The 14,879-nt window shown below is 37.9% G+C and overlaps 1 protein-coding gene across 1 annotated transcript; it reads right to left on the minus strand.

Moving 5' to 3' along the window:
• Positions 1 to 9,242: 9,242 nt before the first annotated feature.
• LOC138869507 (uncharacterized) lies at positions 9,243 to 9,812 on the minus strand. Its single transcript, XM_070147127.1, has one exon. It carries the CDS (start codon positions 9,810 to 9,812, stop codon positions 9,243 to 9,245), a length of 570 nt encoding a protein of 189 aa, XP_070003228.1.
• Between the last annotated feature and the right edge of the window lie 5,067 nt (positions 9,813 to 14,879).

Raw genomic sequence — 14,879 nt, forward strand, 5'->3', positions numbered from 1 at the left:
CAAGAAACAGCTCCCCCTGCAAAAGTGATCAAATAACCGGAAGTGGATCTTGAATTATCAAGATTGCCTCCTAAATCAGAGTCTGTGTAACAAACAAGTTCAGGCTTGCCATTGCCAAAGCACAGCTTTAAATCTGCAGTACCTTTCAAATACCTTAATATCCATTTTACTGCATCCCAATGTTCTTTTCCAGGATTAGAAAGGAATCTACTAACAGTACCAACGGTATGTGCAATATCTAGTCTAGTGCAAACCATAGCATACATCAAGCTACCAACGGCAGAAGAGTAAGGAATACGAGACATCTCCTTTTTCTCTTCATCAGTAGATGGACTCTGACTAATACTCAATTTGAAGTGTTTAGCAAGAGGAGTACTAACCACTTTTGCATCTGTCATATTGAACCTCTTGAGTACCTTCTCAAGGTATTGCTTTTGGGACAGAAATAACTCATTTCTATCTCTGTGTCGGTGGATTTGAATGCCCAAGATTTATTTTGCTGGCCCCAAGTCCTTCATCGCAAACGATTTACTCATCTGCTTCTTAAGGAGTGCAATTCTGGATTTATTCTTGCCAACAATAAGCATGCCGTCCACATAAAGCAATAAAATAATAAAATCATCATCAGAGAACTTCTGGAAGAATACACAGTGGTCTGAAGAAGTTTTCTTGTACCCTTGTTCTTCTATGATAGATTCAAACTTCAAATACCATTACCTTGGAGCTTGTTTCAATCCATACAGGCTCTTTTTCAATTTGCAGACATAATTTTCTTTTCCCTTAGTTACAAAGCCCTCAGGTTGCTCCATATAAATATCCTCATCTAAATCACCATGGAGAAAAGCAGTCTTGACATCCATCTGTCCAACCTCTAAATCTAGACTTGCAGCTAAGCCTAGAACCATACGAATAGAAGACATCTTCACAACAGGGGAGAAAATTTCATCAAAGTCAACTCCCTTCTTCTGGCCAAAACCTTTAGCAACTAACCTCGCCTTGTATCTAGGCGCAGAGGTATGGTTATCTTGCTTTATTCTGAATATCCATTTGTTAGATAAAGCTCTCTTACCTTTCGGCAATTTCACTAACTCATATGTGCCATTCTCATGGAGTGACTTCATCTCATCTTCCATCGCTTCGATCCACTGATCTTTGTGAGTATCTTGCATGGCTTCATCATAATTCTCAGGTTCTCCCATGTCAGTCAAAAGTACATACTCTTCAGGAGGATAGCGCATGAATTTTTGCTTCTCCCTTGTAGATCTTCTAAAAGAGGTTTCAGGAGCATTCGAAGTAGTTACCTGTGCAGGAATTGGTTGTTGATCAACCATAACTTCATCAACTGGAGCATCCATAACATCTACACCATGATGATCATTTTGATCTTGATCACTATCTCCATCATTATCTTGGGTTCCTTCATGTGCAATAGGTGCCTTAGCAATTGAAACTGGATCAATATCAACTAAGCTCTCATTACTCTGAGAATCTATCTTCTCAGCTTTGTCAATATCTTCAATAGTTTGGTCTTAAAAGAATATTGCATCACGACTTCTAATAATTTTATTGTCAATAGGATCATAAAAACGATACCCAAACTCATCTTGACCATAACCAATAAAAATGCACTTAGTTTTGACATCCAGTTTCGATCTCTCATCTTTAGGAACATGCACACAAGCTTTACACCCAAAAACTCTCAGATGATTATAAGAAACATCTTTGGCAAACCAAACTCTGTCTGGGACATCACCATCTAAAGCAACTGCAGGAGACAAATTGATAACATAGGCAACAGTGTTAAGTGCTTCCGCCCAAAATGTATTTGGAAGTTTAGCCTCTGAAAGTAAGCATCTAACTCTCTCAACTAGAGTTCTATTCATCCTCCCTGCCAAACCATTCAATTGAGGTGTCTTGGGCGGAGTTTTCTGATGACGAATTCCTTTTTCCTTGCAATAGTTATCAAAGGGACCACAATATTCACCACCATTGTCAGTACGAATACATTTTAATTTCTTCCCCGTCTGTCTCTCAGCTAAGGCCTGAAATTCCTTAAACACGCTAAGTGCTTGATCTTTAGATTTCAAAGGATACACCCAGAGCTTACGAGAATGATCATCAATGAAGGTCACAAAGTAAAGTGCACCACCTTTTGACTTTACTTTAAAAGGACCACACAAATCAGAGTGTACTAGCTCCAATAAATCGGGCTTTCTTGAGGGAGGATAGCTATGAAAGGAAACCCTTTTCTGTTTGCCAGCTAAACAATGGATGCACCTTTTCAGCTTTGCTTGTTTCACTCCAGAAAGCAAACTTTTCTTAGCCAAACACGTAATCCCCCTCTCGCTCATATGACTCAGTCTTCGGTGCCACAATTCTGATAAAGTATCACTTTCCACCAGATTTATGGAGTCATTAAGAATAGAGCCTTATGTCACATATAATTGACCAGACTTTACTCTTCGAGCCCTTGGTGAGCTTTCATTGGCCATTAAAGAGGGCATTATGGTAACCTTCATCGTCTAATCTTCCTGCGGAGATCAAGTTGAAAGGGACGTCTGGAGCATGCTTGACATCTTAAAGAACTAACGTTGAACCATTATTAGTTTTCAAACAAACTGTGCCAACACCAAACACCTTAACTTCACTGGCATTGCCCATCTTTAACACTCCAGAATCAACATGAGTATAAGATGAGAAAAAATCTTTTCTTGGTGTGACATGTGAGTTAGCTCCAGAATCTACTATCCAACTCGTCTCATGGGATACCAAATTGATGACGTTTTCATCATAAGCAAAAAGAAGGTCATCTCGAACAATAGCAGCAACATTGTTCTCCTTATTTTCAACTTTCTTTCCTTCTCTAATGTCTTGCATTAACGTGCGGCAAAACCTTTTGATATGTCCTTTTTTGCCACAGTGGTTGCATGTAATATTATAGTATTTGGACCTTGACTTACTTCTACTTTTACCTCTATTCCTTGAGCCTCTTGTTCTATCTCTCCCCCGATCTTCTGTAACCAAGATATCTGCTTGTGAGGACGAACCCTGAGATTTTCTCCTTACTTCCTCGTTCAACACACCACTCTTGGCATATTCCATGGTCACCTTACCTCCAGGAGCTGAATTTGTCAAAGAAACACGAAGAGTTTCCCAAGAGTCTGGCAGAGTATTAAGAAGCCAAAGTCCTTGTATCTCATCATCAAAATTAACTCTCATTCCAGATAGCTGATCAAGGACACCCTGAAAATCATTTATGTGATCAAGGATAGGGCTGCCTTCCTTGTATTTAAAGGTCATCAATTGCTTTAGCAGAAATAATTTGTTGTTTCCGATTTTTGAAGCATAAAGAGTCTCTAGCTTTTCTCATAATGATCTCGCATGTATCTCGTTTACGATATGGTTGCGGACATTATCTTCAACCCATTGTCGTATATATCCACATACTTGTTGGTGCTCGAAATCCCAATCTTCATCGAATATACTCTCGGGTTTATGAGCTGAAAAAAATGGGTAGATGCATCTTCTTCACAAACAACAAGTCTTTCATCTTGCTTCTCCAAACATTATAATTTTTCCCATTTAAACATACCATCTTGCTCATATTCGCCTCCATTCCGTAACAACTCGGATAAATAACCAAGGCTCTGATATCACTTGTTAGGACCGTAAAAAGCAGGTGTCATGCGGAAGCTAGCAAAACAAACCTTGAACGACGATAAATCATACAACAAAGGAGAAATATACCAAAAGAGACACAAACATTTAACGTGGTTCGGTCAACTGACCTACGTCCACCGCGGAGATGAGCAATCCACTATATAAAAAGAGAGTACAAAATATCGGGAGAACAACCTCACGAAGAGGCAAACACAAGTGACACTTGTCCCGTAAAGTTCTCCTCCTAAACACGACTCTCAAACCCCATGTAGCTACATTGTGGTTGCTACTGAATGAGAAGGACGGATCCTCAATTTATAGAAGTCCAAAACTTTTCCTACAAGAAAAAGGACTAGCCAAGTATAGGAGAATTATAATTTCCTTCTACAAAAAGAAAAACCCAATTAAGGTAATTATATTGTCCTTTCCTTCAACAAATAGGAAAACCAAATATGGTAAAAAAATTATGGCAAACACCTAACAAACCTCGGTTGGTAATAACCTATAAAAGCAAATTTAGAGATGCGACAGGAGCATTCTTTACAATAGACAATTACCCTCATAGTTTCTATTATACTCTCCATGCCTCTTTCCCCTGCGTTAACTTTTAGAGTAAGGAAAACGGAAGAAATTGAAGAAGAAAACCGTAGCTGCCATGCATATTTGGAGTGAGAGAGACATCAATTCGCAGAATAATTTCTACGGTGTTCATTAGTTCATAGATGCTCAAACTGTCAAACTCAACCACGTCCAAAGTCAAACGTACTCATCTTCTACTCCAACTCAACATTAATATCCAACTACCTCATTCATGCCATCACTTATGGTTTTCCAATAATCCAACAATTCAAGATTTTACTCATAAATATGCTCAATATACTTATATTCAACCTCACTGTATGAAGTGGAATGAGAAAATTACCTCTTGAGTGATTCATGCATTCCAATGATTTTGCCACTGTCCTGTGAGTTCGGATACATTTTCAGGTTACATTTATAATTTCATTTGGCCATTAATTTGACCGTAGTAATTGTTACTCCCTCCGGTCCACAACAAGTGATCATTTTACCTTTTTATTTTGATTCAAATTAAGTGTTTATTTACACAACCGAGAAGAAATTAATTATATTTTTCCAAAATTTGCCCTTATTTACATATTCCAATGTATCAAGGTAACAATTAATTAAAGTTAATTTATGAATATATCTTTTTTGTTCGTATTTTCTTAATTGGTGTGTCAAAGATAAAATGTTCACTTATTGTGGACTAGAGGGAATAAAACTTACGAGTGTTTATGAGAGATCACTCATTATGCTAGAATCATCGCCATTAATCATATTCAATTATTTCATATATGATAATGGTACTTAAGTTGGACAACCCATGATTGTGCTTTATTATACTCTCAGGTCTCTCTCTCTCTCTATATATATATATACGAGTTCCTCTTTATATATCACTGATGTAAACACAAAGTTTTAATTTTCTTGTGATAGTCATGCCAAATAAAAAGGTACAATTTCAAATGGGAAAAGAATATTAGTTCAATCGCCACGAACTAGTCAATTCAGTTGGCATTCCATGTGTTTAGATTTATGTTCCAATTTGCCGAATTCTTTTCTTTTTCTTTTTCTATCTGGAAACGTCTATCAAGTACTAGTTGATATACCAAGTAAGAGAATGAGTCTCAGCTTCCACTTTTGCGCATATTATTTCCTTCGTCCCAGTTATTTATCTTATTTTGTACTTACTATATTTAATTAGCGATCAACAGGTACTTCCACTTGACGTACTAAGGATCATACACATAATAGAAAAAAAACAGTCAATGTAATTTTACGTGAAATAATTGAAATAGGTCTTAACCCAAAAAGTCATATGAATAAGTATGTAAATTAGCAAAATTTTAAATTGAGTATACTAGTTATTCTACGCAATGATTTGACTCTACAAATTAATAAGAGCCTGATTTTTTTACTACACGATCAGTAATATTCTTTTTTCTATTTTAAATGTTTTTTTGTAACTTGTAATATTATTTGATTAGTAGAATTTTGAAGTATCACTCATTTTCAGAGGACAAGTTAATCTAAGTCCTATTCAACCTAAGTAATAGTCAAATAGTTAGATCATCGAGGTAAGTTAAATAGGACTTAATTTAGAACAATGAAACTTTATTTCATTTCAATATGCTGATCAAAGCCGGCGGTAATAGAATTACCTCTGCTAAATAAAGTACTATAACTATTTAAGGAATTTTTTTCGTTCACATTTACGAAATATATTTTGGCAATGTAAACTAGGGGTTGACTGAAAAGCTTCGGAAGTCGATAATATATTAGTTGGTGTTCCTAGTCATTGACAGGGAAGCTTATGAGTTCGTGATTCTTGTCATCTTAAGTTACTGAATTTTAAATTAATACTTTATACATATGCTTTAAATTGTTTAAGACAAATACAAAATTTGAACAGAAATTACTAAATTCGACCGAACCCCTAAACTTCATACTAGCTCCACCTCTATTCCTAGCTACATTTCTAATGAACGTGAAACAAGCTCGAGTGGTGCGCAATTGTTGGGTGGAATTTGGAAATTCTTTTAAAAGAGAAAGAGTCAAAAGATAGAAAATGGTAATTGGTCAATACATATTTTGTTGGGAATTATAATCATTGTAGTCAAACATAATTTCCCACTACAGAAACCGTTTTTCTCCATATCCACCATATTAGTTCTACCTTAAAAAGAAAACAAGTCTTCATCTCCTCGTCCATCGGATGAAGCTTCGAAATAATTTCTTAAATTAATTTTATTGTGTTTTGTTTAAATTTCTCTATATTTTATGTAGTTCAATATGAATGATGATAACTCCTTTAACTTGTTACTTTCCTTTCCCAGTCAACAACGTCGTTAATTTTCCTGTAGACATGCTTTAGTTGGATTACACGCAGAGGTACTTGGTGGTTAATCTTTGTCAAAATTCTTTGAATTATACTTGTTAGTCAATGTTGAATTGTTGACTTTGTTAGAAAATTTGATAGACATGCAAAATTCAAATATTAGCATACGAGAGGATTGACTTTAGGTTTTATTATTTCTCTCTGTTTGCTTAAGGCTCAACCAATATTTGCTGTAGAAGAGAATAGAGAAACCTAAAATGGATTTGCGATACTAAATATCTAAATCGCTCAATAAAATTAAATACTATATTTGGCTATTCTGCCTTAACATAATCCCAACAAGAGCCCTTCTTCGAAGTAGAAACATCATACAAGAGGATAATTGCCTAGCTGTTAGAAATAGATTTTGGATTTTAAGTTTATGGGTTTTGAATCACAAAATCTTTCTATTATTGAATTCAACTTATACATATTAAATAAATTTCTAAATATAAATACATCATTTGAGTGAAAGCTAGTGGGTTCTACGGAAGATATAATTTTTATTGTGGCTCCGCGATTGTGAGAGTGGGTAAGAGAATACGGACCATATTTTTCACACAATATTTTATTGCCGAAAAATTCTGGAAACTCTACTTTGCAACAGCAAACTAAACCGACTTCCCATGAAGAACTTTGTTAAAATGGATTAAAGATCAGTATATAAACAATAAAAACATGTTTAATAGAAATAACAATATCTTCAATAAGAAAAATGGTTACATTAATATTAAACATGTACATAACTAAAGCTATTGAGTTTCATACAACAACAACAATAACAACAACAACAACAACCACCCAGTATAATCTCACAAGTGGAATCTGGGGATGGTAGGATGTACGCAGCCTTACCCCTACCCTGGAAGGGCAGGGAGACTGTTTCTGATAGACCCTCGGCTAAAGAAGGTGAAGGAAGCCCTGATATCAAGTAATAGCAAGACAAGTAATTAGAAAACTAAATCGAAGATAACAACAGAGAATAGGAAAGGGAGCACCGATAATAAGTAATAGCAAGATAGTATATTTAGAGAAATAACTCCAAGGCACACACGAGAATATAAACGAAGTACTACTAGTGAACTACGGGCCGGGATTACCGATGGCAAGTAATAACAGAACAAGACATGCGAATATAGCAAGCTAAGGAGGAAAAAAAAGAAAAAAAAAGGGTACTATACTAGCACTAATACTATCGCACTAGAGAAGACAAAGGGAAACGCACGATTACCTACTAACCTTCTACCCTAATCTTCAACCTCCACTCCCTTCTATCTAGGGTCATATCTTCGTCCAGCTCAAGCTGCTCCATGTCCCGCCTGATCACCTCTCCCCAAGACTTCTTTGGCCTACCTCTACCCCTCTTATCACCTCCCAAGGCCAATCTCTCACATCTCCTGACTAGGGCATCTGTGCTTCTCCTCTTAACATGCCCGAACCATCTCAACCTTGCCTCACGCATCTTTGCCTCCACAGGGGCCACTCCCACCTTGTCCCAAATAACTTCATTCCTAATTCTATCTAACCTAGTATGCCCACGCATCCATCTCAACATCCTCATCTCCGCTACTTTTATCTGCTGGACATGGGACTTTTTGACTGGCCAACACTCTACCCCATACAACATAGTCGGTCTAACCACTACCTTATAGAACTTACCCTTAAGCCTCAACGGCACATTCTTATCACACAAGACACCGGAAGAGAGCCTCCACTTCACCCATCCTGCTCTGATACTGTGTGTGACATCCTCATCTATCTCCCCATTATTCTGAATTATAGATCCCAGATATTTGAAACTCTCTATCCTGGGAATGACTTGCGTATCAAGTCTCACGTCCCCGTCTGCCTCCTGGGTAACACCACTGAACTTGCACTCCAAGTATTTTGTCTTGGTCCTGCTCAACTTGAAACCCTTAGACTCTAGAGTATGTCTCCAGACCTCCAGCCTCTCGTTAACGCCACCTAGCGTCTCATCAATCAGGACTATGTCATCCGCAAATAACAATCACCAAGGCACCTCTCCTTGAATGTGACGCGTCAAAGAATCCATCGCCAGGGAAAACAAAATCGGGCTAAGTGTTGATCCCTGATGCAACCCTATCTCAACCGGAAAGTAGTCAGAGTCTCTTCCTGCTATCCTAACCCTTGTCTTATCCCCATCATACATGTCCTGAATAACTCTAATATATGCTACAGGCACTCCTCTAGCCTCCAAACATCTCTAATGAACCTCTTTTGGGACTTTGTGATAGGCTTTCTCCAGGTCAATGAACACCATATGCAAATCCTTCTTCACCGCCCTATACTGCTCTACCAATCTCCTCACAATGTGAATAGCTTCAGTAGTTGACCATCCCGATGAAACCAAACTGGTTCTCGGAAATGGACATACACTTCCTCAACCTCCCTTCAATCACCCTCTCCCACACTTTCGTCGTATGGCTTAACAACTTGATACCCCTATAGTTGTTGCAGTTTTGGACATCCCCCTTGTTCTTGTACAACGGGATCATCGTACTCCGCCTCCACTCTTCAGGCATCTTCTTCGTCCTAAAAATGATATTAAACAACCTAGTAAGCCATTCCAAGCCCTCTTTACCCATGCTCTTCCAGAATTCCACCGGGATCTCATCCGGCCCAGTCACTCTACCCCTACTAATCCTGTGTAAGCCCCTACAACCTCCCCTACTTGTATGCTTCTACAATACCCAAAATCTCGCTGCCGCTCCGAGTACTCCAACTTTCCCAGCACAATGCCACTATCTCCCTCTTCATTCAAGAGTTTATGGAAGTAAGACTGCCATCTTTGCCTAATCTGTGCCCTCTCCAATAAAACTCTTCCCTCCTCGTCTTTTATGCATCTCACTTTGTTCAGATCCCGGGCCTTCCGCTCTTTCGCCTTCGCTAGCCTGTATAACTTCTTGTCCCCGCCTTTATTCCCAATCTCTTCGTATAAACGACTAAACGTCGCGGTCTTAGCCGCAGTAACTGCCAACTTCGCCTCCTTCCTAGCCTTTTTGTACCCCTCCCTATTAGCACTCTTCTGTCCCTCGTCTATACTCTCTACTAGCTTTAAATATGCCGCTTTCTTGGCTTCTACTTTTCCTTGCACCTCTTCGTTCCACCACCAATCCCCTTTATGGCCACCAAGAAAACCCTTTGAGACCCTTAACACCTCTCTCGCTGCCTCTCTAATACAATTCGCTATCATAGACCACATACAACTCGCGTCCCGTTACTCCTTCAGACCCTCATAGCCAGCAACTTCTCCCCCAACTCCTGGGCCTTGTACTTAGTCAACGCACCCCACCTGACCCTAGGTATACCAAATATAGCCCTCTTCGTCCTCGTCCACCTGATCTCTAAGTCCATAATCAAAAGCATATGTTGGATCGTAAGATTCTCACTCGGGATGACCTTGCAATCTGTGCATAGACCTCAATCACATTTTCGGAGAAGTAGATAGTCAATCTGGGTCTTGTACACTGTACTCCGAAAAGTTATCAGGTGCTCCGCCTTCTTCGGAAAACACGAGTTAGCGATCACCAGCTCAAAAGCTTTAGCGTACTCCAGCAGTGAAGTACCTCATCCATTTCTATCTCCAAAACCGAAGCCACCATGCACACCGTCATATCCCCCAGACGACCTTCCAATGTGGCTGTTAAAATCAACCCCTATAATAAGCTTCTCGTTGGATAGTATACCCCACACCAACCCATCCAAATCTTCCCAGAAGTGTCTTTTAACCTCCTCTTCCAAACCCACCTGAGGTGCGTAAGCACTAACTACGTTTAGAGTATACCCTCCCACGACTATCTTAATGGCCATCAACCTGTCATTCACCCCTCTTAACATCAATCATATCTCTCTTAGATCCTTATCAACTAAAATGTCTACCCCGTTCTTCCCTCTCAGCCTCCCTGAATACCACAATTTAAACCCATCAGCCTCCTGAGCCTTGTTCCTCACCCATCTAGTCTCCTGAACACAAGCTATGTTAATCTTCCTCTTATGGAGAATCTTTGCTAACTCTATAGACTTCCCCGTCAGAGTCCCTATGTTCCATGACCCCACTCTCAACCTAGAAGGTGCCTTATCCCCCCTGCCACTCTTCCCTCTATCCCCCGCTCCCCCCAAGGACATGCCCTCACTCTATCATAGCTCGACACGACCACTAGACCAGCACACAGCTACAAACAGAATAGACTAAAAAGGAGTAGGCTAAACAGAAACTTATAGGTACACAAGGTGCTAAAGATATAGGCAAGCAAAAAAGAAAAAAATAATAAAAATACCGATATCACGAATGCCAGATATAGAACAAAAGAACCTGGAGCAAGTTTTCCTGAAGCGTGTCAGACCTGCTCAAGAGCACTGACAAGTTTTGTTGCATCCCTCCGAAAAGCTGTTCGGAAGTCGCCAGAATTTATGAAACTTGTCGGCAATCTGTACATACCAGGAAATAGTTTGTCCTCGCCAGGAAAAAGTTGTACCTGTCCAATGAAACAAACGCACCCACCCACACCCCCACACACAAAAAGGGGGAAGAGAAAAAGGGAAAGAGAGAGAAAGAGAGGAAGAAGAGGAAGATGGAGCAGGGGTCGCCGAAAAAAGCAAAATCAGAAGGGTCGCCAGACTTGCAGCAACACGCACGTCCTGACTCCAACGGCGAGAACGGGAAAGAAAAGAAAGAAGAGGAAGGAGAGAGAAAGAGAAAGAGAGGGAGAGAGAGAGGACGGAAAGAGAGGAGTGAACTTACCTGTAATAGCACCTGCGGCGACGACGGCGAAGCAGCAGATGCCGGAGGGGTTACCGTTTTTTTTTGGGGGGGGGGGGGGGAGGGAGGGATTAGAACGTTAGCAGTCAGTAAGCGTTAGTAGAAGGGAAGGGAGGAGAGAGAAAAATTCAGTCAGTGTGACTTTACTATTATAACAGATAAAATTATATTACATGTCTATTGAGTTTCATACACTTGCAAAAAAAAGTCCATCATGAAAAAGAAAAAAGGAAAAAGTGTTATCCAATCTGTATTGCTGTAAAATTAATAAAACAATAAACTTTCTGAAAAAACAGAAACAGAAAGTTACTAGAATAAATTCTGAAAAAGTATAGTAACTTCAAAATAAATTTTTAAGCATAGTATAGGAACAAATCGAGCCCACTGAATACACAATGTATCCTTAAGAAAATTATTCCCCTGAAATACCCGAGGTTCTGGAATATATCCTCCCAGGATAGAACGATTTAACTCACCAGCGTATCGGTATCAAAAACGTAGGTGAATAGTGAATCACTCGAAGGTTGTAAAACACACTGGAATTTTTGTGCAAAAGAAGAAGATAATCACAAAAATTTCGTAAGTAATATTCTGGGATTTGAAGGAATATTTATAGCCAATTTGGGTACTGTTTCTGAAAAGGTTTGCAACCTTTCAGAACAGCCATAACTGTTGGAACAGGTTTGACACTGTTTCAGAACAGTCATAGCTGTTGGAAATATTACGGGAAAAATAAAATGGATTTAAAATAATCCAGGAAAGAAAACGGACCGGACCGAATCGCGGGTCATGGGTTATTCCAGATTGAATTTTCGTTAATTAATTTAATTAAATATTTGAAAAGAATTTTGTCCAAAAAGATTAATCAATCAATCTTTAACCGAAGCCGAAGCCGAGCGAGCGAGCGACGACAACGGTGCGGGGCTTGCTTTCTTCTTAGCTCTTTAAGAGCTAAAAGATGAGCTTCTCTATATATACACAAAGATTTTCTTTCCTTCTACTAATGAGGGACAAAGTGCATTAGTAAAGTGAACTAATTCAAAATTTCACTTTCCTCTATTTCTTTTCCCACCATTTTTCATTCACGCCTCTTTTGTTATTAATAACAAAATCCAACAAAAAGTTTCGAGTACGAGATATATATCATTCTTGGATGCAGTTAAGAAGCTTGACCTACATGAGTTTTCAATAAAGTAGTACTACATTTTTCTAGCAGAAACATCTACATTTAACCAACCAACCCCCCCCCCCTCTATGTATACACACACATAACATAAAATTTTGCTCCCGGTTGAGAATTTTGAAGAAAAAGCTTCTTGAAGCATGATATTGTGAACTTACTTATCCTAATATGCTGCACGGGCCGGAGTCCCTAGAATATTGTCGCACCCGTATAGGATCCTCCAATAATACTCTACATTTGGAGAATTAGACATACACCAGACGTCATTTTCGAATAGTCCAAGCAACAATACAGCCTTATAGAGTTATATTTAATGCTAGCATTTACCGCGTGAACTTTTATGCACATCAGGTACATGAGAAGAGGAGGACATACTGAACAATAAAAGCCTTAATAATGGTGTATTGAGCAATTTGCTCAACTTGTTTTACCTAGCCAGTTGACCAGGATTTGATGTTTAGGAGTCAACTTAGTTATGTTTAACATAAACAGATTAACATGTTTATGGTTTTAAAAGATAGCTTAAAGGAATGTTTTTCGTTCCCAATTAGGAAATATATTTTGGCTATGTAAAGTTCTTAGTCATTGATCAAGTCAAGATTTAAAGTTTATGAGTTCGGGATTCTTGTCATCTTAAGTTACTAAAATTAATAATTTGTTTTTATTCATTAAATTTTTTAAGAAAAATACAAGATTTGAACTAAAATTACTAAATTCGCCTGTAAGATGTACACTAGCTCCGCCCATGTTCCTAGCTACATTTCGAATGAACGTGAAACGAGCTTGAGTAGTGCGCAATTGTTGGTTGGAATTTGGAAATTCTTTGAGATGAAAAAGGGTAAAAAAAATAGAAAATGGTAATTGGTTAATACATATTTTGTTGGGAATTATAAACATTGTAGTAAAATATAATGTACCATTATAGAAAAGATTTTCTCTACATCCACCATACTACTTCCTTAAAAAGAAACAAGTCTTCGACCTCATTAGTTTACACTTAATGGAGATTTAAATCTTAATTGTTTAGATCTCTAATATTAAATGAGTTTATTTTTGAAGTCTGGATCTTAATTATTCAGACTTATCATTAAGTTTGATTATTTTTTTATATTTTACAACCACTTAATGAGTCTTAATAGTTCTATATGATTAAGATCTATAACAAAGACTTAATTTTATTAAGATCATATTATCCACATTCATTATTAATTGCCATCACCGTCTACCATTATCAACTATTATCATGCAACCCACCACCACTATCTCCTCCTCCTCCTCAATCATAGCCGTCATCATAATCAACAACCACCAACCAGAATCCCCACTACTCCCACCACCATCATTCTTAACCACAACCACAAACTCATCCATCTCAACTACCACAACGAACTACCCTATCACCATCAACAACCATAGTCGGCACTGCCCACCATTATAAACTACCAACACATTTCTTAATCACGACAGCCATCACCATCACCCACCATTATTAATTATTACCACCTACCACCATCATTCTTAATCATAATTTCCATCACTTCCATTACCAGTAGCTATTACTCAGAACCACCACCATCAACCAAAAATACCACCAAACACTGCCTCTAGTCAGCATTCACAAGGACCACTGTTAGCCATTACCACCACTAACTACCATATTTTAAAAATCTATATATTTTTTATTGATGGAATATTAGATTAATTAGTATTTTATTTTAATTTTATGTTTATTAATTTTTAAATAAAGATAAATTTTATACATTCAGATGTTAAAAAACAAACAGTCTTAATTATTTAGTATTCAGATCTTCATACACATCTTAATATTCAAATGTTTATTCAGATTCAAATATCTTAATCTTAATGCATATCTTAATATTAAGATGTGTATTCAGATTCAGACGTCTTAATCTTAAAAAAAAACTTCGAAATAATTTTTCAAATTGAAGAAATAGTAAATTTAACGTAGCTAATTTGAACTTTCGTGCTAAATTTATTGAAGTGTCAGCATTGAATTGAAATCGAATAAATTGATCCGAAAATCGTTCAATATGAATGATGATAACTCCTTCAACTTGTCCCTTTCCCTTTTCGCAGTCAAGAACGGCGCTAATTTTCCTGTAGACATGCGTTGGATTACACGCAGAGGTAAAATTCTCTGAGTTATTGTGACGACCCGACCCGTCGTCTCGTGAGTTACTGCCCTATTTTCCCCATTTTTTATTTCTTTATGCTTTATTTCAGTGTTGGGTGTGAACGAGTTGATTTGGATTGGTTTTAGTAGGAAATGAGACATTTAGTCTCTTTAAGGAAGGTTA

This window comes from Nicotiana sylvestris, chromosome 5 (genome assembly GCF_000393655.2).
Source record: "Nicotiana sylvestris chromosome 5, ASM39365v2, whole genome shotgun sequence".
Classification (NCBI taxonomy): Eukaryota; Viridiplantae; Streptophyta; class Magnoliopsida; order Solanales; family Solanaceae; genus Nicotiana; species Nicotiana sylvestris.